The 25236-nt window shown below is 36.2% G+C and overlaps 1 protein-coding gene across 1 annotated transcript in view; it reads right to left on the reverse strand.

The window, feature by feature from the left end:
* MALRD1 (MAM and LDL receptor class A domain containing 1) overlaps positions 1 to 25236 on the reverse strand; it is a 751478-nt gene that overhangs the window by 715543 nt on the left and 10699 nt on the right. Inside the window, 3 exon segments of the mRNA XM_059404562.1 lie at positions 434 to 595; positions 693 to 787; positions 17174 to 17314. Of these exon segments, the coding sequence (XP_059260545.1) occupies positions 434 to 595; positions 693 to 787; positions 17174 to 17314 (398 nt within the window).

Here is a 25236-nt window from a genome sequence, read left to right on the forward strand (position 1 = left end):
GAAGCAAGGTTTCCAGACTTGAGGGGAACCAGCTGTTGTTGGGAAAGGTCATTTATTACTGTCTAATAAAACCCGAGACACGAGACCCTTCAGATGTGTATTGGTGGGCCATACGCTTGGAGAATGATTGCCAACATGTATCTTGGGGGTAGAGATACAGGATATTTCCAAAGGAATTTTTATATATGTTAAAATAGACTTACAGGGTCCTGGGGGTCAGGCTAAGACTGCCTCTTCCCATTAGCAAATAACATCAAGGTAACTGAGTTCCTAGAGGAATGTTACTCGGCCTATTTTAAGGACTTGTCAATAGGCTGTAGGGAGTAAGGAAATTTAATAACTTTTCTTCTGCCTTTGTTTCCTACATCAGTTAAAGACCTGTATTTTACCATTTTTCCTTCAAGGACACAGTTAGAAAATATAACATGCATACCTGAAATTTCTGGTTGCTCTGGATGTCCATGACATTTCTCTCCCACTGATTGCGGAGCCCAGCTGTGCTTTGCCATAAATGCTGGATGGGACCACCACGTGTAGTTTGAAGGCCAGCCACTAATTTGTTACTCACCTGGCTGGAGAAGTAATAAAATGTAATCTGTGAAAAATAAGTAATATCCGAATTATATTACTGATTATAAAACAGAATTTCCCAAATGTGAAAAGTATTTGAAATGCTGTGTGTTTTCAAGTACCTGACAAGGATGTTGGTTATTCGTCGGAAGAAAGATTCTGCTTCTTAAGTCTGAGGAAGTAGAATTCCCTTTGGAGACCAGTGAGAGGAAGTGGGCTGTGGGTAACAACAGTCAGCGTGTTACTGACAGAAATCCTTGGTAAATTTATTTAGTATACCAGGCAGTAAGAATGTAGGCCCATATCCACATTAGGTCAATATATTTCTGTTTCAAGAATAAAATATTTAACCACACCATTCATTTTTGCAAATGGTCTGGCTGATCATTTTATGTCTCTACATTCCCCAGAGAAATATCTTCTTGTGATTATACTCCCTATAACACTACTATGAGCTGCAGTCACAACCTAATTTATCTCCTGCAACACAGAAAGTTATAGCCCTGCAAAGACAGTATCCAGGGAAAATATTGTACTGGCATCACCAAAATAAATGAAAACTTCAAAGGAGATCATTGTTTGCTCTAGAAAGAATTGGATCAAAGAGTCCCAGCTTTCCCTGTGATCGTAGAAAATGATGCAGAGCCCTGATGCTGTCCCACATTTTGCAGTGAAGACCTTGCCAGAGAACCATTATTATTAAAGGGCTAGAACATAAGTGTGGGACATTTTCTGGGCTTTCATAATTTCCTACAATGCTTGACACGGTTATAGCGTATAATTGGGGAACTAACTGTGTCCTACTCTATTTGGTGTCTTGCTATTTGTCAAAAGGAATGAAAACATAATGTTGATGATTATGATAACCTATCGACCAAGTTATTCCATGGTCATTTAAAGCTGGGTTGGAAATCAAATTTAATTGTCATATCATTGAGAGAATCGATAGTAAAATTATGAAACCTAAGACACCTCTTCTTCCCTAGACCTATTTCAAAACTGTACCCTAATTACCAGAAAATAATGACATTAATGATTGCTGTAAATAAGGTCAGAGCCATAACTGAAACCCCTGCAATAACAAAAGACTGTTCTGAGAATGTACTCCCTGGAATAATTATATAAACATGATTTAGATGAAGAGCTGGTATCACGTAATACAGTGGACAGTCATTAGTTTGCTCTTGCTTCATGTTCAGAAGGTAAAGCAAATGCTAAGCAAATGAATAATCAAATAATCATAATGAGTTATTATATTTACTATATATCATATTATCACTTAAATAAGTATTATTGCAATCATATTACTAGCAATACAAATGAATAGTATTCAACTGGGTGGCTCAGTCTGTTAAGCATCCAACTCTCGAGTTCAACTCAAGTCATGGTCTCAGGGTAGTGAGATCAAGCCACGCATGAGACCCCAAGCTCAGTGTGGCATCTGCTTGAGGCTCTCTCTCTCCCTCTCCTTCTGCCCCTTCTCCTGCTCACACTCTAAATAAATATATAAAAAATAAATATATTTTTTAAAAATGTAAAGTTTTATTTTTTAAAAAAGGCTTTATTTGTTTAACAAAGAGAGAGAGAGACAGAGTGAGCACAAGCAGGGGAGTGGCAGGCAGAAGGACAGGGAGAAGCAGGCTCCCTGCAGCACAGAGAGCCCAATGCAGGACTTTATCCCAGAACCCCATATGACCTGAGCTGAAGCCAGATGCTTAACTGACTGAGCCACCCACGTGCCCAAAAGGTAACATTTTAAATTCAGAAACAGCTTGAGATCTTTTAACACTTGTCTAGGAATAAACTTTCTTCTTATGGGAGAAAACAAAGAAGTGTTCAAAATGCACCCAACACCAACATCTGATTTCTACCTTTAATTCCAACAATGTAGTGGCAATACAAAGTATTTCTTTAAATGCACACTCAATTTTACCTTGATCCCTACAGTGTGAATATAGAATTTCTTTAACTGATGAAGCTGTTCCTTAGAGAAAAATACTATCTTATGGAAAACTCTCCCTTGTTCTCCAAAATATGTTAGTCATCCTGTCTATAAGTATACAAGAAAGAAGCACATCCTTGGCAGTGTAAGTTTTCCTCGCATGTACATTCCCTCATCCTACACCCCATCCTACTGCTGCTTTTAACCAATGAGAAGAGACTCACGAAACTGATAACCAAAAATGTACCAAATGTTTTTGACACATACTCCTCTTACTCCTGAAGTAGCCTACCAACAATCATATTATACACATATATGTAAACATCACTATCCCCATTATAAGTTTCCTATCCACCTCTACTGTATTCATCTCGGTTTGCTTATATGGCTCCTAAATTCCCATTTTATGCCTGTATCCAGAAAAGTAAATGCACAGCATATCTTTAAAACATATTTCAAATAATCTCATGGTAAAGTGTTAACTATCAAAATGGCAAAGTAAGAATAAGCAGTGTGATTTTATTGAAAATGTTAAATGTTTACATTAAAGGGCTTTCAAAGAAAATTTTTTTTTCTCAATTGCTGGGTAAGGGTTGAAATAAAATCCCAACATAAACCAAGACTGATGACCAAAAAAAAAAAAAAAAAAAAAAAAAGGAAGCATATAAAATATAAAAGCAACAAAAACCATGAGTCAAGTCAGAAGGGCTGAATCCAACAACTTTGGCAGTGAATTCCAGCAACCTTGATCCTCAGGAGAGATAAGGTAGAATTTTCAGTCTCACTTTCTTTAACTATTGACAAGCAGCCTTGCATTTCCTCCATTTCCCAGGTTCTAAGTGATTAATAGGAATGAGTGTGAGCAGAAGGGACATAAATCGTATTGCATGTTATAGAGCAACCAACTGACTCAAAGGAGCTTAAAAAGTTTGAGTGTTTTGACAGTGAGATAATATCAGTCCTCAAGAACATTTCCCCAAAAATCAGGCTGCAAAAATGGATCATCGTGACAAGGCCCAAGGACTGAAGCAAAGGTTAAAATGTCAAAACTTTTGGAAAGGCAAAAGTGTGTTCACCTACGACAGAAATATGACTAAGTTCAGATAACAGAGAAGAAATAATAGTCTTTAGTATAAATTTTTTCTGGTTGGTAATTTCTATTTATTAAATTCTGTTTCCATTAAATCATAAGTTTTGTCTCATACCCACTCATTAAACTAACAAGCTCAACACAACCACATAATATTTGCTAAAACTGTAGGTCTTAAAGGACACCCCCAAATAGTAATCTCTTAATATTGCTGGCAACTTATCAATGAATGTGGCCATTTCAATTTAAGCCTGCTTCACTGATGAAGAGCTACAGGAATCACTTTAATATATCATAAAACTTGACCATAAGCAAAAGGGTGATATCAACAAAAATGCCAATGAAAATTTACTCCTCCATTCAGGCAATGAAGAAAAACAAAACAAAAACAAAAACCAGCAAATGAGTTTTATGGGTTTGGTTGTGTTTTTGTTTCTGCCATTTTTTTTTTTTTTTTTTTTTTTTTTTTACGTCTTCTCCACACCCAAAGTGGAGCCCAATTCAGGGCTTTAATGCATGACCTTGAAATGAAGACCTGAGCCCAAATCAAGAGTCAGATGTTCAGCTGACTGAGTCCCCGGGCTCCCCTTATGGTTTTTTAACTTGTCCTATTCCCACTGCTCACTTCCAGATCCGTAACAACTTTGAAAAATAGCAGTCCAGCATGGCAGCCAGAGCAATGAGAAGAAAACAGAGCTCTTTCAAAACCTCATTACCAAATAACCATCATTATTTGACATGTCTGGTGTTTCCCCAAAAAAGCCCACTTACAAGGCTGTCTGAAATTCACCACCCTAATACCTTGTTCAGTGGAAAAAGTCTTCTTCCCTGCAAGCACTTGGGCCCACAGGCTACCTGTAACATGCAATTTATTTATCCTTCTGCTCACATTCATTCCTATTACTCACTTATAACTTGGGAAATGGAGGAAATGAGAGGTATTTTAATTTTATAGTTGGCCAGAAGTAGCATATAACAGTTGGGGCTCAAAAGTCTAACCAAAAAGCTAAAAACAAACTCTGGGGATTGGGATGTCCCATAGGACTTGGCTTTGAAATACTCTTATTTTTCCTGCAAATATAGATGGACATATACTTGCACAAAAGGCCTAAAAGGCCCTCAGCTCTCATCTCTGGCTGACTTTGAGGCTCTATGAAAGCAGAAAGTTAATACTAAGACAGAGTTGTCCACTGTCTGGTTTTGTTGATAGTGATCCTCAACAGGCACAGCAAGTCCCTCAACAAACACTGGGAGATTTAGTGATTGCAGGCATTTAAGGAATTCTCTCTTTGATCGTTAACTGACCACGAAGTTGACCATATAGAGAATCCAATGGCTATACATGACAAGAATAAAGACTCCAGAATTGGTCTAGAAAAGTCACTGAACTAAGACATCAGACTTTCAGTTTGCTTTATTATATTGTTTTAAATATCCATGTTCCCAAGGTAATTGTGAGAAACATAAAGAAACAAGAAAATATGACCCATAAAAAAGAAAAAAAGTGATCAATAGAACGTGTCTCTTAATTTGTTGTTATAATTGATTAAAGTAAAATTATAATTCACTGTTAATGAAAGAGAATGAGAAATAATGAAAAAGAGAAAGAATGAGAAAGTAAATTAACAGGATACATTACAAAATATCTATACTGTAGCAGAAAACAGTAATGGAGGAAAAGAGTAACAAGAAAAGCATGAGACATACAGAAAACAAACAGCAGGTGGCAGGTCTAAATCCCACCTTAGTAGAAGTTATACTATTTGTAAGTTGATTAAAGTCTCCAATCAAAACTGAGGTTAACATGTTATATAAAAACATGATCAAACAATACAACTACCCCAAAAGGATGAATATAAAAGCATATAAAAACCATAACATACAAATAATAACAAAAGGAGAGCTGGAAACCCAGGGGGAAAAAAAGATTGAACACACACAAAAAAATATTATTAGAGACAAACAAGCACAATTTATCATGATAAAAGAATCAAGCTATCAAGAAAATAAAATAATTATAAACATATGCACCTCAAAACATAGCCTTAAAGTATATGAAGCAAAAGCTAATAAAAGCAAAGTGAAAATAAACAATTCAACAAAAATAGTTGAACAGATACCCCACTTTCAAGAATGGATAGACCACCTAAAAAATCAGTAGGAGAACAAAAGACTTAAGCCACAGTACATCTATTAGACCTAACAGACACCTACAGGACACTCCATCCAACAACAGCAAAATACACATATTTCTACAGTCCACACAGAATATTCTCCAGTGAAGACCATATTTCAGGACATAAAACAAATCTCAATATATTTAACAAAATATGAATTAAACAAGTATGTTCTATTACTGAGGAGTGATTTGAGTCAACAGTAGAAAGAGAAGTGGGGATTTCCAAATATGTGAAAATCAAATAACATACACCTAAATAATGAGTTGGGTGCTTGGGTGACTCAGTCAGCTAAGCGTCAGTCTTCAATTCAGGTCATATCAAGCCCTACAGGGCTCCCTGCTCAGCAGGGAGTCTGCTTCTTCCTCTCTCTCTGCCCCTACCCTCCATGATCATGCTCTCTTTTTCACTCTCAAATAAATAAATAAATAAATAATAAAATCTTTATAAATAACCAATGGGTCAAAGGGAAAATCAGAAGAGAAATTAGTAAATACTTGAGATGAATGAAAATGAAAATACCAAAATGTATGGGACACAGTTAAATGAGTGCTTAGAAATAAATTGGTAGCTGCAAATTTCTAAATTGAAAAAAAGAAAACTTTTAAATCACAGACTAATCTTCCACCTCACGAAGCTTAAAAGAAAAGCAGACTAAACCCCAAATGAGCCAAAGTTTAATTTGATATTAGAGCAGAGATAAATGAAATAAAAAAATAACAGAAACAAAATAAAGAAACCAGAAGTTGGTTCTTGGAAAGATCAACAAAATTAACAAATCTTTAACTAAACTGACTAATAGGGGGGAAAAAAAGACTCAATTTGGTAAATGAAGAGTTAAATAGGGTTGGAACCACCAACCTTATAGAAGCAAAAAAAACTATAGGGTGATATTATCAACAATTTCAAGCTAACAAATTGGATAATATAGATGATATGACAAGTTCCTAGAGAGACACAAACATTGACTCAGGACCAAAACTCACTTAAGAAGAAATATAAAATCTGAATAAATTATAATAAGTAAAGAGAATGAATCTATCATCAAAAAGCTTTCCACAAAGAAATTCTCAGTCACAGAAGGATTAACCAGTGAATTCTATAAACATTCCAACAGGAATTAAAATCAGTACTTCACAAACTCTTGCACAAAGTTCAAAAGGAGAGAATACTTCGCAATTCATTCTGTGAGGCCATTGTCACCTTGATATCAAAACCAGACAAACCAAATGATAAGAAAAGTATAGATCAGTATCTCAGACTAATATAAATGTGAAAACCCTAAACAAAATACAAGAAAGTCTCATCAAGCAAGATATAAAAAGGATTATTCACCACGACCAAGTAGGATTTATCTCAGGAATGCAAAGTTAGTTCAATGTATGAAAGCCAATCATTGCAAAATGCCATATTGATCAAGTAAAGTCCAAAATCTCATGATCATCTCAATCAACACAGAAAACACATGAGACAAATTCTCATGACAAAAATATTCAACAGATGAGCCACAGGAGGGAACATGCATACCTGACAAATGACATCTACAAAAAACCCTTACCTAACATCATGGCTGATGGGAAAAGATTGAAAATGCCCCTCATAGGGACGCCTGGGTGGCTCAGTTGGTTGGACGACTGCTTTCGGCTCAGGTCATGATCCCGGAGTTCCGGGATCGAGTCCCGCATCGGGCTCCCACCTCCACGGGGAGTCTGCTTCTCCCTCTGACCTTCTCCTCGCTCATGCTCTCTCCCACTGCCTCTTTCTCAAATAAATAAATACAATCTTAAAAAAAAAAAAAAAAAAGAAAAAGAAAAAAGAAAATGCCCCTCATAGGAGTAAGACAAGGATATCTGTTATTACCACTTCTGCTCAAAATTGCACTTGAGTTTCTGGCCAGACAGTTAGATAAGGAAAAAAAAATAAAAAGCATCCAGAATGGAAACAGAAAGTAAAACTATCTCTACTTGCAAATGACATGATCTTATATAGAGAGGGTCCTAAGGAACCATGTGATTACACTGGGCTCACTTCAACAGCCCAGATTCAATTTATTTTAAGGTCAACTGATTCATAACCATAGTACATCTATAAAGTCCTCTTACAATAGCACCTAGATTTGTTTTGATTGAATAACCAGGGGATGGGAATCTTAGGGTACGTGGGCAGGGGACCTCTTTAGAATTCTGCCTACCACAATTAGATAGGCATTAGTTTGGTTCTCTCGTTCTACTTGCTACATGTTAAAAGTGCTAACTAGTCTATGAAGCTTAAACTAGTTGAGTGCTTGTAAATTCTTCCTTGACTAATTCAGTTGTAGCACACACTGAATCAATGTATCTTCTCATCATGTTGCCAGACTTCATTTGCAAAGAACTGCAATCCACTGGGTCCTTTCCAAGGGCTTTAATTGGTAAAATTCCCTGCCTGCTTTCACTTGGCAGAATCTCAGTCTACTGGTTATTTGGTTGTAGTTCCAAAGATATATTCTTTTAAACAAAAATATGTTCTTTGAAATTTATATCATATTTATTTTAATACACTATTATTTGACTTTATGTATTTCTGGGGGGGTATGGGTTTTTTTTAACTTGTGGCTGAATTAATTTGAAGAATATATATCCATATAAATTTCACAAAGAAATAAGCCATCTGCCTGTAAAGAATAAAATTCGTGCCAAAAGAAAAACAAATGACCTATGAAAAATTTCTGTATTTCTACAGAGAAATTACAGAATGTATTATTATTTAGCTCAAACCCGTGGAATAATAAATTTATGTATTTCTACAGAGAAATTACAGAATGTATTATTATTAAGCTCAAATCTGTGGAATAATAATATTTACTTTAAAATATTTGACAGCTTGACTACTTTTGTTATATGGAAAATTTTCATTGATGTCATATCAGTTAAGTCAAATAATCATCTAAGTTGTCAACTGTGATTCCCTGACTGATGTATTACTCTGAATTTGAAATAAAAGAAATGGGAAAATAAACAGATATCGTATTATCTAATAAGAAATAGGCATCAGTTTTGTTCAGGAATTGTGAAAACTTCATGTAGCTCACGAATTTAAAATGCACACAACATGCGGCACACATCACGGATCTTGATATTATTAGCTTGACAAAGAATTTGTAGAAGAAATAAAGCTCTCTGAAAAATACTACTTGAGACAGAATGAATCATTAAGTATCAAATACGCAAGCCTTTGAAATTCTTTGTGTAACATTTAAGCCACTACGATACATCTGTCAACATCTCTCATTTCTGCTGTCTGGTTGGACAGAGGTAGAAGTCCTTAGGACTCTCTCTATATAAGATCACATCATTTGCAAATAGAGACAGTTTTACTTTCTGTTTCCATTCTGGATGCTTTTCATTTCTTTTCCTTATCTAACTGTCTGACCAGAAACTCCAGTGCAATTTTGAATAGAAGTAGTAATAACAGATATCCTTGTCTTATTCCTATGAGGGGCATTTTCAATCTTTTCCCATCAGGTATGATGTTAGGTGAGGGTTTTTTTGTCAGGTATGCATGTTCCCTTCTGTGGCTCATATGTTGAACATTTTCACCATGAGAATTTGTCACATGTGTTTTCTGCAGAAGGAGGAGGAAAAAGAGAGAAGGCAATGGTCCTGATGAATAAAATCAGTAACCTTTGGTTAACATAAATCTTGACATTCCCAAAGACACATTTGGCCTAATCTTCATTTCCAAAGACAACATCCTCAGAGCAGACTGGTATTTCACTGTCTGAGCACACCAGGTATCTCTACAGCGTACTTATGTGGTTCTTTTAGTCTCAAATATCATGTCTCTCACTTCCCTGCCCATTGAAATACCACTCATCTTTCAAGTCCATTCTCAAGTCTTGTCTCAAAGTGATGACATCAGTTTCCATCTGGAGTGGGCTTCTTCCGGTGTCAGAATTTGCCTATATCCACAGAGCAGTATGCTCTGACTAATGTCATAGCACTTTAAAAAATTTCCGCATATTATAATTCATTGTGTTATTGTCAAGCGTGCTTTTCAAAGAGATCCTATCATATCATATGCAGCATATATTGTAACAGTCTTTATTATATTCATAGCACACATAGCCTTACACACTTTGGGGTTAATAAAAGCTTTTGAACTGAAATTCACAAATGTCACCACCATATATAAACACATGCATGTAAATATATAAAAGAAAATTTTCACATTTAATTATTTTTTTACTAAAGTATTGAAAATGGCACAAATGGGACAATATACTGAATTTCATTTCACAAATACAAACCTTGCCTACCTGTATTTTTATTGTAAGACCCAAGCTGACCTACTATCATAGTCTTCTCCTTCATCGAAAATTCAGATGGAGCCACTAAGCCTGGGTGGCTCAGTGGATTAAAGCCTCTGCCTTCAGCTTAGGTCATGATCCCAGGGTCCTGGAATCGAGCTCTCCATCGGGCTCTCTGCTTGATGGGGAGCCTGCTTCCTCCTCTCTCTCTCTGCCTGCCTCTCTGCCTATTTGTGATCTGTCTGTCAAATAAATAAATAAATAAAATATTTTTAAAAAAAGAAAATTCAGATGGATGTTGAAGTAACAGCATGATAAAGCTGATTTTTACATAGAATCAGTGCATACATCAGGTATACTGACCTATGTTTGCTACAAAAGTGACCACTAACCACTAAAATCAAGATAACTTATCTGTTAGTTCTTGGAAGAGGAATTTGATCCTTTACTCCTGTATCCCCAACAGTGCATATTGTCAGAAGCAAAAATGCTCAATTAATGTTTATTGAACAAACCTGAGACCGCAAACCATGGCTCATAGACAAATCCCACCTGCCACCTGATTTTGTATGGCCTGAGAACTGAGGGATTTTACATGTGTAAATGGCTGAAAATCTCAAAAGAATAATATTTGTTGACATGTGAAAACTATATGAATTATAAATTCTAGAGTCCATTAATAAAGTTTTATTGTAACACAGCCATGCTCAATCTTCATGTATTGTCTATGGCTACTTCTACAGCATAATGGCAGGGTTGAGTAGCAGGGACATAAACTCTGTGATCTAAAAAACTAAAATTATTTACTCTCTGGTCCTTGAAGGAAAATATATGCAGATTCATAGAATAAAAAAGGTATAAGGTTTATGTCTCCATCACTAGATGGTGAATTCCCTGGGTACAAGAACTTTGTTCTTCACTCTAATATCTCTAGATCCTAAAATAATATAAGAAGCAATGTAAATGCTCAAGAAGAAACTTTTGAAATAATAAAAATATAGAAGAATAAATGAACATTAATTTTTCACTGATATCAAAATAGATATTAAGACTATAAAGGCTGCAAAAACAAAATCTAGGGAGTATGAGATTCTTTTTTTCCCACCTTTTGTCTTTTGCTGTTTTTTTTTTTTAAGATTTTATTTATTTATTTGACAGAGAGAGACACAGTGAAAGAGGGAACACAAGCAGGAGGGAGTGGGAGAGGGAGAAGCAGACTTCCCACGGAGCAGGGAGCCCAATGCAGGGCTCGATCCCAGAATCCTGGGATCATGACCTGAGCCAAAGGCAGATGCTTAATGACTGAGCCACCCAGGTGCCCTCTTTTGCGGTTTCTTATTAGTAAAATAATACAACTCACTGTCTAAATCATGCACCTTGCCAAGTATCTAGAAACGCATTATGGTTCCTAGTGCCCATCACAAAGGGCAGCATGGAGCAGTTTAGGGCATGCTGGTATGGGAACGCCCAGTGATAAATGTAAACTCATACAGAAAAACCTAAAAGTTAAGACCTCAGGAGGAGTTAAAGGTAAACCTTTAGAGGCATACTTTCATGCGAACAGAAACTTGGAGAAAGGGATCACAACGCGTTAGATTCCTACAGGCTTTGGCCCGAGGTTAGGCTGTGGTTGTAGCTGGTGTGTGTGACTAAAATTCTGATAGAAAAGCTGCTGTCTCCTTGGCCAGAAGAATCAAAGAAAAGGAGCTAGGACAGAGCCAGGTCCACCCTAAGTAAAGGGAAGAATTCTAGAAAGAAGAGAGCCAGAAGAAGAGGTGGCTTATGTTCCATAAATAAACCACCCATATCTCAGGCTAAAATCAAAACATGCATGTGTAGGCAAGGGGCACGTCTAGTAAAGTTTAAAAGAACTGACTCGACACCTGAACTTCTGCCCACAACAAACAAAACAGAGTTTTCCATTTGAGTCTAAACAAGTTAAGCCTCCACTTAAACAAAACAAATTATAGACATCTTAGAAAAAACTCTGGCAGTTCTCATAAAACTGGACATTCATTGACACAGCATCTCAGGGAAAAAAGATTTATTTATATAGGAATGTCCTTAGCAGTTTTCTTCATGAGATTCCATAACAGGAAAAAAAAAACACAGTCTCCATCAATAGGAGAATGGATGGGTAAACTCAGCCAATTCTACACTACTTAGCAATAAAAAGGAAAGAACTCATGATAACATGACAACATGGAAGAGTCTGCAGCATTATGCTAAGTGAACAAAGCCTTGCATCAGGTGTATATACTGTATGTGTTCATGTACATGAAGTTTGAGAACAGGCAAGACAAACCCAAGGAGGAAGAAATTGAAATGGTGATTCCCTTGGGAGCGGAGGGTAGGAGCAGGAATGGAATAGGAAGTTGTATGAGTGAACTCTGGAGTGAAGATAATGTTCTAGATTTTGTTCTAGAGTGAACTCTCTGGAGTGAAGATGATGTTCTAGATTTTGTTCTAGAGTGAACTCTCTGGAGTGAGGATAATGTTCTAGATTTTGTTCTAGATAATGTTCAGGTTGCACAGGTGAATGCATTTATCAGAACTTATCAAATAGTACATTTATGATTGGTGTGTTCATGTAACTCAGACTTTACCTCAAAATTTAAAAAATAATAATTGTAATGAATATTGAATTCTAAAGGGGCAAACACATTTTTTCTTAAAAGGCCAAATAGTTTAGGCTCCGTGGACCATACAGTCTGTCACAAACACTCAACTGAAAGGCTGTAGCACAAAAGCAGACACAGGCACTTTGTGAATAAACAGGTGGGGCTGTGTGGCAATAAAATTTTATTTACAAAAACAGGAAAATGACCCACAGGCCCTGTGTCTAGATGATACCATGCTAACATATTTGGGGTAAAATGATTCCTGCCACTTCTTTGGAATGCATTGAAAATATGATGGATTGATAGATGGAGAAAGGGATCAGCAGATGGATAGATATTTGATAAAAACAAATATTGTAATTTCAGTTGAATATCTAAGTGGTGGGTATATGGCTATTCACCGTACATATGCTTTGAAACTTTTCATATGCTTGAAAAATCCATAATAAGCTGGAGCAGAGTGGAACTATGCAAATAAAAAATAAGTGGGCATATAGATCTAGCTTACGTTTACTTGACAAAATAGAGTTAATATGATCATGAATTTAGAAACGCAGTGCTTAGTCAGTTAAGTGTCTGCCTTCAGCTCAGGTCATGATCCCAAGGTCCTGCGATCAGGCCCCCATGGGGGGTCCCTGCTCAGTGGGGAGCCTGCTTCCTCCCTCTGGCTTTGTTCCTCCCTCCCTCACCACTGGTTCATGCTCTCTCTCTCTCCCTGCAGTCTCTCTCTCTCAAATAAATAAGTAAAATCTTTTTAGATTTTAGAAGAAATACTGTAAATGAAACTTTCAAAGCTATTATGTGCTACCCAGCAATCCCATACAACCAAAGAAATGCCCCAGCAATGGGTCATGCAGGTGTGGCCATAGAGAACAGCGAAAGGCCTTCAGTCCTAGGCTAAAACTATCACACTTTCTAGAATAAAATTAAAAGATTGGATGATGTTTAGTAATTTGTGTTTGTCATATGATAATACATGGATTTTAGATCTAATTCAATAACTGGTCAAAATAACAAGGGTTCTGGGGCACCTGGGTGGCTCAGTGGATTAAAGCCTCTGCCTTTGGCTCAGGTCATGATATCAGGGTCCTGGGATCGAGCCCCGAATCGGGCTCTCTGCTCTGCGGGGAGCCTGCTTCTCCATCTCTCTCTGCCTGCCTCTCTGCCGACTTGTGATCTCTCTCTCTCTCTCTCTCTGTCAAATAAATAAATAAATAAATAAAATCTTAAAAAAAAAATACAACAAGAGTTCTAATACCTCCCTTAAAACCTGATTTTAAATACCAAATAAGAAAAATAAGATGGAAATATTAGCTTTTCAAATACATTATTTTTTATCTTTGATAATCTATACATTTTACATTTATAATAAATTACATACTCTAAAAGCCTTACATATCTTCTTTAGTATCACCTGAGCTCTAGAATTATTTAAAACTTGATAGTCTGATAAGAGTTACAAGAAAAACTCATATTCCATTCTTTTTTAAAATATAAAGTTTTACCATTGTTGCAAAGATGTATTTGCAGTGTAGGAATATCATCTCATCTCAATGTAATATTACATACTTCTTAAAAATCAGTATTATATTTTAATCACTCTGCTCCAAGCTTTAGTAGACTTCAAATATTGACACAGTCATGTTTTTAATGTTCTTAGATTTTCAAACTTAGCTCTGAAAACTTCTCAAGGCATTGATTACATGATGGAAAATATTATGTTGGAGCACCAGCAAATTATTTCAAGAGTAAGTTAATCAAAAATTTTATTAATACTCATGAAATAAGGATTTTTGAATGGAGACAAGATTCCAACAAGATGATTTTTCTATAAACTTTTTCACAGCTAATATATAAAGGCAAAACATTTGCCTATTTAAAATTATATCTAGGGAAATACTCATATTTAAACATGTAATTGTAGTTACAAGAGATGCATCTCTATTATTAAAATCACCAGCCTTCAGTAATTATGCCAGACAATATTTTGCCCTGTTCTCCCTATAAAGCTGGTCTTATTATTATTCCCACTTTACAGATGAGGAAACTGAGACCACAGAACTAGCAGGTTGACATGCCAGGGTTCAAACCCATCTAGTTAGATGTCAGGGATGGGAACACAAACCAAGTGATGCAGCTACAGTGATATCTGCCTATAAAACATCTCAATTTTGATATAATTGCTCCCATTTATTTATTGACCAGCTATCCAAAAAAAATCAGCATGACAAAATGAGAAACGAGTAGGAAGAAAGAAAGGAAAGAGAGAGAAGAGAAAGAAAGGAAGGAGAGTGGGAAGCAGGAAGCACAATGACACAGTCTGGTTGTCTAACTTGAAGATGAGGGGCCATACAAGAGGAACAGAAAAAGAGCCACATGCAATAAAAGGAGAAAATTTCAGGTATTCTGCCCAAGACGAAGCCTAGGATAAGTAAATGGCTGCTGTGAAAGTTTTTAAGTAAAAGAAAGAAGCAGTGGGGTGGTTCTAAAAGAGATATATATATAGAATCAAACAATTTGCAAGGTATTGTAATAACTAAAAGGTAGGAACCAGATTCAATATCATCACCATGTAGCGTAACTGCACACATAGAAATTTTCTGTGTTGCAGCAAGTCATTGGTCCTGCTTGAAAAGCTGATCCCTTGTTTGTGATAAGGTTGGCTTATTCCTAACAATTGTCAAAAAGTCCTTTTAAGAAGTATTTTTGCCAACAAACTGAGGGTTGCTGAGGGGAGGGGGGTTGGGAGAAGGGGGGTGGAGTTATGGACATTGGGGAGGGTATGTGCTTTGGTGAGTGCTGATTCACAGACCTGTACCCCTGGGGATAAAAATACATGTTTATAAAAAATTAAAAATTAAAAAAAAAAAAAAAGTATCGTTGCCGTCAAAGCCAAGCAAAATAACAAACTGCAGTTCACTTACCTAGAATTTAGAGTCAGGACCACCAAAATTATCCAGAAATGTACTAAATATCAACTTTGCTTGAATGTCAGGTGTTTTATGGCAAGTTATACCCACAATATCTCATTTAGCTTTTACATCAACTACCTATGAATTAAGTATCATCATTCCCCCCTCAGAGTTGAGAAGATCATGGCTTAAAAAAAGTAAATTGCAGGGCGCCTGGGTGGCTCAGTGGGTTAAAGCCTCTAACCTTTGGCTCAGGTCATGATCCCTGCGGTCCTGGGATCCAGCCGCATTCCGCTCCCCTCAGCAGGGAGCCTGCTTCCTCCTCTCTCTCTGCCTGCCTCTCTGCCTACTTGTGATCTCTGTCAAATAAATAAAATCTTAAAAAAAAATAAATAAATTGCTCAAGACCATACAGCTAGGAAATGATGGAGCTAAGATTCTAATTTACATATGAAGTATTTATGCAAACATTTCTAAACAATAAACACCTGATACCTGAACATTGGCTTGCTTTCAATTATCTCTAGGGAAAATACTCGCATTTTAAATTAGGCTGTTTTTATTTGAGAGAAGCATCACTTTTATAAAAAAACTCCAGCTTTCAATTAGTTATGCTGCACCATATACTACCTCTTTTCATGTGATGTTTAAGCCCATCAGATGAGGAAAGGTAAAGAGTTGATTTTTGCTCACTAAAATATCTTAATCAGGGGTGCCTGGGTGGCTCAGTGAGTTAAGCTGCTGCCTTCGGCTCAGGTCATGATCTCAGGGTCCTGGGATCGAGCCCCACATTGGGCTCTCTGCTCAGTGGGGAGCCTGCTTCCCCCTCTCTCTCTGCCTGCCTCTCTGCCTACTTGTGATCTCTATCAAATAAATAAATAAAATCTTTAAAATAAAATATCTTAATCACCTGGTACAAAATGGTGAATGGATGAAGTTCATTGGTTATCAAGTAAAGAAATCAATAAATGATTGGCTTCAGAGCCACCTCAAAGGCTAATGAGAGGTCCATTAGAGCTTCCTAGATAGCCTAAGAAAACAAGTGTTGTTTGAGCCTGAAATCAGTATAGCCAAAAGCAACGTAATTTGATGAATTAACCTGTGTAGCATTATCATGTTACATTTTCCATTTTCCAGGGTGCCTGGGTGGCTCAGTGGGTTAAACCCTCTGCCTCTGGCTCAGGCCATGATCCCAGGGTCCAGGGATCGAGTCCCGTGTTGGGCTCTCTGCTAAGTGGGGAGCCTGCTTCCCCCTCTCTCTCTGTGTGCCTCTCTGCCTACTTGTGATCTCTTGTCAAATAAATGAATAAATAAATCTTAAAAAAAATAATAAATTTTCCATTTTCTATAAGGAGTCAAAACAGCTAGAAAATCCAATCATTCTATAGATAGACTGTCAGGATCCCAAGAATGCATCTATGAGACTCCAGTGTGATATTTTATATCATAAACATCCTGAAAATGATTAAAGAAGGCATAAAATTAGGCATTATAATAATTGATTTCCAAATATCAGCCAAAATTCTACTGCCATAATCAACCACTTGACGAGAAAGAAATTCAAAGTGCTTACCAGACGTGTCGCCACTGTGATCATAAAATGGAGGTGAGCCACCAGTCATCCCATTTCTCCTTGTCCAACCAACCTGCAGACTCTGGTCTCGTGCCATACTACAGAGCCCATTCTCAAAATCACATCTTTCATAATTGGAACCTAATGAGAGAAAAAAGAAAGTAGCTTTCAAAACCCATCTGGCTTCTTAAGAAATCAGACACGAATAGGAGGGGAAAAAAAGAAAAAAAAAGCTTAGCAACAAATGGCAAATATAGATTAACATAATAACATAAGGACTATTTTTCACATTTTACGTCTACTTTATTAATGCAAAGCTTTTTTGCAGATGACATTCTAATAAATTGCCACACACAAAAACAAGTGTGGTCGGGGGCGCCGGGGAGGCTCAGTGGGTTAAACCTCTACCTTCGGCTCCGGTCATGGGATCAAGAGTCCTGCGTCGGGCTCTTTGCTAAGTGGGGAGCCTGCTTCCCCCTCTCTCTCTGCGTGTCTCTCTGCCTACTTGTGATCTCTCCCTGTCAAATAAATAAATAAAATCTTTAAAAACAAAAAAAAGAAAACACAGTGTGGTCAAACAGAAAGAAGGCCACGTGAGGTCAGGAGACGGAGGACCTAATCCTGGTTTTGTCTCTTGTTACCTGAGTGCCTGCTAAACCACGTAACCAGAGCAAGCCCTTTTCTTCCCTTGTAAGATTGGAATAATGACATCCGGCCCTCTCCCCTTCAAATGGTTGCTATGAAATTCTAATGATGTAATTTATGTAAAATAGAACTCTTAGAACCATAAAATATGAGGAATTATTATTCAGGTTATATCTTCAGCTCCACCTCGATATTCCAGGCTTCCAGGCATATCAGAATCTCCCATGTGGACAGAGCACACCACCGAGGACCCTCTCACTGGAGACCAGCCAGCCATGGCTGTGACGCATCCCTGCAATTAAACAGGGCACCTTCCTGTTAAATATCAGTGTTCTTGGAATTCTTGGTGCTTTTATCACAATGGCAATTTCTGGCTCTTTAGATCTTTACCCCAGCTTTAAGTGATCCGAGCAGCTTGGCAGAAGCTGAAGGATTTAGACATTTATCTGTTCACAATAACCACAAGGTCGGGCTTCATTTCATTATCCAACATCTGCGAATGTCACTCTCTAAAAATCAGGTTATTTGGACCACAAATAGCCCGTGCTGGGTTATAGTTCTTAACAACTGTGGAGGTTTGCCTTCGATGAGTTTGTTCTTGCCCTGACTGGTTGCATTAGCCACTGCAAGAGTAAATATGCCAGCGAATAGTTAGGCAGCGTTTGGCAACCCAGTCGGGAAATCATAATTTTTGCTTAAGCATATTTTGGACAAAATATTATTTAACAATAATATATCGGATGCATGCTCTTGAGATCATACATCTGTGTACTGAAAGCTGATTTAGAAATATCACTTTTAAACAATATTAAGTAAACTCGCTTTATTACCAATGGTCTATTTCATTTATTTTTCTCCTAGATCCCTTATTTTGAAAGATTTCATAGACCAGTTCTGTTCTATAATAACAAGAATCTTAATAGCTACAATTTATCAAGGTACTTTGCTCTGTGCTAGGCGTTCTACTTGTGGTTGTTTATTTATTCCTTACAACAACCGTATGGGGCAGGCATTGTTTTCCATTTTAAAAGTGAAGAAGCTGGGGGCCTGGGTGACTCAGTTGGTTAACTGTCTGCCTTAGGCTGAGGTCATGATCCTAGGGTCCTAGGATCGAGCCCCATGTTGGGATCCCTGCTCAACGGGGAGTCTGTTTCTCCCTCTGCCCACCGCCTCATGCTCTCTCTCTCTCTAATAAATAAATAAATTTAAAAAATCTTTTTTTTTTTTTTAAGTGAGGAAGCTTAAACTCTGTGTTACAGACATGAAGTAATTTGTCTGAGCTAGAACAGCTAGTGAAGGCTGAGGCTAAGATTAGAACCCAGGTCTCTCTCTGACTTCAGGTCATGAACTCAAAGCTCTGTTCTGAGGCCTAATTTATTAGTGCACTCTCCTATTTTGATCAAAAACTTAGAGTCAGAGGTCTATCAGAATCGCTAGTCTGCCCAAGGCAACCAGTATTTCCAGACTGAACTGTCATTCTATTCAAAAGCTAAAAAGTTTGACTAGTTTGGGAATCATACCATGGCTAAATTTACAATTACCATAATGTCTTTGAAATATTTAAAGTAACTGGAATATCCCAATTATTACCTCATGGACCTCTTGTGATCCAGAGAATCTGGCTGAACAAAAAAAAAAAAAAAAAAAGGAACTAAATTATATAATTATTTGTATAGATGTGCGCATGTCATTCAATTAGTTATGCATGCATCTGCACAAATAGATTTTCAAGTTTCCTGCAGTTCCTAGCAATTTTTACAACAATCTATTTGTGATTCTAAAATATTCTAAACTATTTTCATCACCGTATTTCAGCAATTATGTGTATGAAATATACATATATTCTCAAATAAGTGTGAAACATTTTTTAAATACCAAGAAATCACTTTGCATTACAATTACTTAGTTGACTTCCATTCACAATGTTTTGTTCTTTTTAATACAGAAAGATAATCATAATGATTTCTGGAAGTGTTAAAGCTAGAAAAATAGCTAAATAGAACATTTTTTGCTTCTGAAAATCTCAACAGGGATTCTTTTTGTTATAAAATGAATCTAATGAACATACATTTTCAAGTATTTCTTGTAAAAACCACAAACTTCTAATAATTGCTAGATTATTCAAAAATCACATCTGAAAATTTTCCATTTATTTTCCCCCTACACAGTGCTGTATTTTAAAACCCTTTGAACCATGTTTCTTGCACTGTCGCTGACTTGCCTCTTAATTCCATATGCCACACGTCTACATCCAAATCTGAAACTATTTGCTTTGCTAAAATCTGTCTGCGTTAAGAGTTCTGCTATCACAGCCATCACTAAATTGTATTGAGTAAGGCCACAGTTTGACTAGATAGGAAACAATGAGGAGCTGTGTGCAGAAATTTATCAGTAGGATCCACGTTCGTGGGCTTTTTGATGTGTGGAACTCATTTTTCCAATTTTGTGATCCCAAAGGTGGGACGTACTGTACTCAAAGAGGGAGAGGGCGCCTGGGTGGCTCAGTGGGTTGGGCCGCTGCTTTCGGCTCAGGTCATGATCTCAGAGTCCTGGGATCGAGTCCCGCATCGGGCTCTCAGCAGGGAGCCTGCTTCCCTCTCTCTCTCTCTCTCTGCCTGCCTCTCTATCTACTTGTGATTTCTCTCTGTCAAATAAATAAATAAAATCTTAAAAAAAAAAAAAAAAAAGAGGGAGAGTGTTTCCATGTTGTGATCTGAGGTTGCTCAGGAGGCCCAGTTACCCCCAAAATGTCTTCCACAGTGCCAGACTCTCTCATTTAAAATTCACTGAAGAGTTCTTCTTAGATTCAATCATTAACACCTTCATGGGAAGAAAAGCATCAAATTATATCCCCAGGTGATGGTTAACTTAGGGCATACTTCTGAGAAAATGGGTAGGAATAGAATAAACTTTTAAATACTGGTAATGGTGAAAAAAATTGGTACAGAACTCAGAATTAGGTATGGTATGGATCACAATATAAAGTTCTTAGAAGACAGAGAAAAATATAAGAATTAGGAAAGTCTAAAAAGGGCGAGGCAGAAGATATTAAAAGCAAACCATTTATATTACAATTTTGCCTGGGCCTATAATAATAATGCATTTCTCTCTTCCTCTTAAAAGATCCATGAGGCCCAGTTGTAGTCTTAATGATGAGTCCTGCTCTTTCTGAAAAATTGTGACAAAATACTACACGACATAAAATTTATCTTTTAACCATTTTTAAGTGTACTGTTCTCTGGTATTAAGTACATTCACGTTGTCATGCAACCATTACCCCCATCTAACCCCAGAATTTTTTGTTTTTTTCCAACTGAAACTCCATTAAACTCTAACTTCCCATTCTCTCCTATCCCTAACCCCCCATTCTTTTCTGTCCCTATGGATTTGACTACTTGATATACCTACTGTAAGTGGAATCACAGAGTTTGTCCTTTTGTGACTTGCTTATTTCACTTAGTATTATGTCCTCAAGGTTCATCCATGTGGCAGCATATGTCAGAATTTGTTTCCCTTTTGAAACTGAATAATATTCCGTTGCATGTATATACCACTTTTTGTTTACCCATTCATCTTCTGAAAGGACATTTGGGTTGCTCCCACCATTTGATATTAGGAATAATGCTATTATGAACACTGGCATACAAGTATCTGTTAGCCTTCCTGTTGTCATTTCTTTTGGATGTAGCTCCAGATGTAGAATTGTTGTGTCATGTGATAATTCCATTTTTAATTATTTGACGAACTGCCATGCTATTCCACAGAAAAGCTAAAAGATTTTACATTCCCACCACATGGCGCAAGTGCTCCAATATTTCAACATCTTTGCCAACACTTATTATTTCCTGGAGTTTTGCTTGCTTATAAAAGCCATCCTAATGAGTATGAGGTGCTATCTCATTTTGGTTTTGATTTGCCTATCCCTAATGATCAGAGATGTTGAACATCTTTTCATGTCCTTGCTCATATTTGTGTATCATCTTTAGAGAAATGTCTATTCAGGTCCTTTGTCCATTTTTAAATCAGGTTGTTTTTGTTGAATTGTGAGAGTTCTTTATATGTTCTGTGTATCAATCTAACCTCATATCAGATATGTGATGTGCAAGTAGTTTCTCTTATTCAGTGGATTCCCTTTTTATTCTGATTGTGTCCTTTGATATGCAAAAGTGTTCATTTTTGATGAACTTTAATTTATCCAGGGTTTTTGTTTTGTTTTGTTTTTTTGGTACCTCTGGTTTCAGTGTCCTCCAAGAAACTATTGCTAAATCCAGTATTTTACTTAATCCAGTATTTTACCCAGTAAAATCCAGTATTTCATCCCGAAAGATCCAGTATTTTACTTTACTTAAGATTTTACTTGTGTTTTCTTCTAAGAGTTTTATAGTTTCAGCTCTTACATTTACATTTTCAAACCATTCTGACTTAATTTTGTATGTGGTGTAAGGTAGGGATCCAACTTTAATCTTTTTTGCATGTAGATACAGTTTTTACAACACTATTTGATGAGCAGGCTGTTCTTTCTCCAATGAATGGTCAAGAAATAAATTTCCTTGTCAAAAATCATTTGTCTACATATGAAAGTTTATTTCTGGGCTCTGTATTCCATTCCATTGGCTTATGTGTCTGTCTTTATGTCAATACCAAACTCTTTTAATACCCTTAGCTTTGTAATAAGATTTGAGTCAGGAACTCTAAGGGCTATAGGTTAGTTCTTTTTTGTAATTGTTTTGGTTATTTGGGGTCCCTTGGTTATTTGGTTATTTGAGGTTGGTTCTTTTTTGAAATTGTTTTGGTTATTTGGGATCCCGTATGTATTCTAGAATGGATTGTACTACTTCTGCACAAAATATTCTTGGGATTTTGATAGGAATTACATTGACTCTGTTCATCACTTTTGGTAATATTGACATCTAAACAATATTTATTCTTCCAATCCATGAACATGAGATGTCTTTTCATTTACTTGTGTCTTAATTTCTTTCAGCAACAATGTTTAGTTTTCTATATAATGTCTTTAGTCTCCTTGGTTATGTTTTAATTTTTAGAGGAAGAAGAAATGTATTTTTATTGAAGTAATATTTACAAATAATATTATATTAGTTTCAGATATATAACAGTGATTCAGTATTTATGTACATTACAAAATGACCACCCCAATAAGCCTAGTTGTCATCTGTCATCATACAAAATTTTTACATTACTAACTATATGTGTCAATTATACATATGCTAACATTATATACTGACTAAATATTACATATTGACTAATATTATATATTGACTATACTACCCAACATAGTATGTTACATTATGTCTTATTTATTTTATAACTGGAATACCATACCTTTTTTTAATTTAAATTCAAGTTTTATTTAAATTAGATTTAAATAAAAATACATATAGTGTATCATTAGTTTCAGAGTAGGGTTTAGTGATTCATCAGTTGCATATAACACCCAGTGCTCATTACATCAAGTTCCCTCCTTAATGTCCATCACCCAGTTACTCCAACCCCCCACCCACCTCCCAAGACTACACCTCCTAATCCCCTTCACACATTTCATCTATCTTCCCATTCTTCTCCTCTCTGAAAACCATCACTTTGTCATCTACACCTATGAGTCTATTTCTGTTTCTGTTTTGTTTATTCTTTTGTTTTGCTTTTTAGATTCCATATATAAGTAAAATCACATAGTATTTGTCTTTCTATGTCTGATTTATTTTAAGTTGGCATAATACCTTTTAGGTTTACCCATGCTATCACAAATGGCAAGATTTCATTCCTTTTTAGGCTTGTAATATTTCATTGTATATATATACCACATCTTTTTATCCATTCAACTATTGCTAGATATAGGTGGCTTCCATATCTTGGCTATTGTAAATTATGTTGTGGTGAACACAGGGGTGTATACATCTTTTCATATTAGTGTTTTCATTTTCTTCATATAATTACCTAGAAGTGGAATTTTGGATCATTTGATAGTCCTATTTTTAGCTTTTTGAGGAACTTCCATACTGTTGTCCACAGTGACTCTACAATTTATATTCCCACCGACAGTGTAAGAGGATTCCCTTTTCCAAACATCCTCACCAACATTTTTACTTATTATCTTAATAATAGCCACTCTGACAGGTGTGAGATGGTATCCCATTGTTGTTTTGATTTGCATTTCCCTGATGATTAGTGATGCCAGGCATCTTTCCATGTACCCATTGTCCAAATGCATGTCTTTGGAAAAATGTTCATTCAGAACCTCTGCCCATTTCTTAATTGAAATGTTTCTTTGTTTTTTGATATTTTGTTGTATGAGTTCTTCAAATATTTTGAACGTTAACCCCTGCCAGATATATCATTTGTGAATATCTTCTCCCATTCAGTTAGTTGTTCTTTCATTATGTTGATGGTTTCCTTCACAGTGCAAAAGTTTTTTCATTTGATGTAGTCTTATTTACTTATTTTTACTTTTGTTGTCCCTGCCTAAGGAGACAGAGCCAAAATATATATCTATATTTATAAGACATGTCAAAGAGTTTTCTGCCCATGTTTTCTTCTAGGCGTTTTCTGGTTTCAGGTCTTACATTTAGCCTTTAATCCATTTTGGTTCATTTTTATATATGGTATACAAAAGTGGTCCATTTTCTTTCTTTTGCACATAGCAACCCGATGTTTCCAACACCATCTATTGAAGAAACTATCTTTTCCTCATTGTAAAGACTTGCCTTCTTTGTCATATGCTAATCGACCATATAAGTGTGTATTTATTTTTGGACCCTCTATTCTGTTCCATTGATTTATGTGTCTGTTTTTGTGTCTGTACCATACTGCTGTGGTTATAATAGCTTTGTAGTATAGTTTGAAATCTGGAAGCTGTGATGCCACAGAACTTGTTCTGTGAAAAATGCGATGGTATTTTGATAAGGATTGCACTGGGTCTGTAAATCACTTTGGGTAGTATGGACATTTTAACAATGTTAATTCTTTTAATCCATGAACATAATATATCTTTTTATTTATTTGAGTCACCTTCAATTTCTTCATCAGTGTTTTATACTATATTTTCAGAGCAAGTCTCCCACCACTTTTGCTAAAGTTATTCCTAGATATTTTATTCTTTTTGATGCAATTGCAAACTGGACTATTTTCTTAATTTCTCTTTCTGATAGTTTTTTATAAGTTTGTAGAAACACAACAGATTTCTGTGTATTAATTTTGTATTCTAAAACTTTACTGAATTCATGCAGTAGTTCTAAATGGTGGAGTCTTTACAATTTTCTAAATACAAAATCATGTCATCTGCAAGCAGTGACAATCTTAGTTCTTCCTTTCCAACTTAGATGCTATTATTTCTTTTTCTTGCCTCATTGCCGTGGCCAGTAATTCCAGCACTACTTTGAACAAAAGTGGCAAGACTGTCT

Source organism: Mustela nigripes, chromosome 6 (genome assembly GCF_022355385.1).
Source record: "Mustela nigripes isolate SB6536 chromosome 6, MUSNIG.SB6536, whole genome shotgun sequence".
Classification (NCBI taxonomy): Eukaryota; Metazoa; Chordata; class Mammalia; order Carnivora; family Mustelidae; genus Mustela; species Mustela nigripes.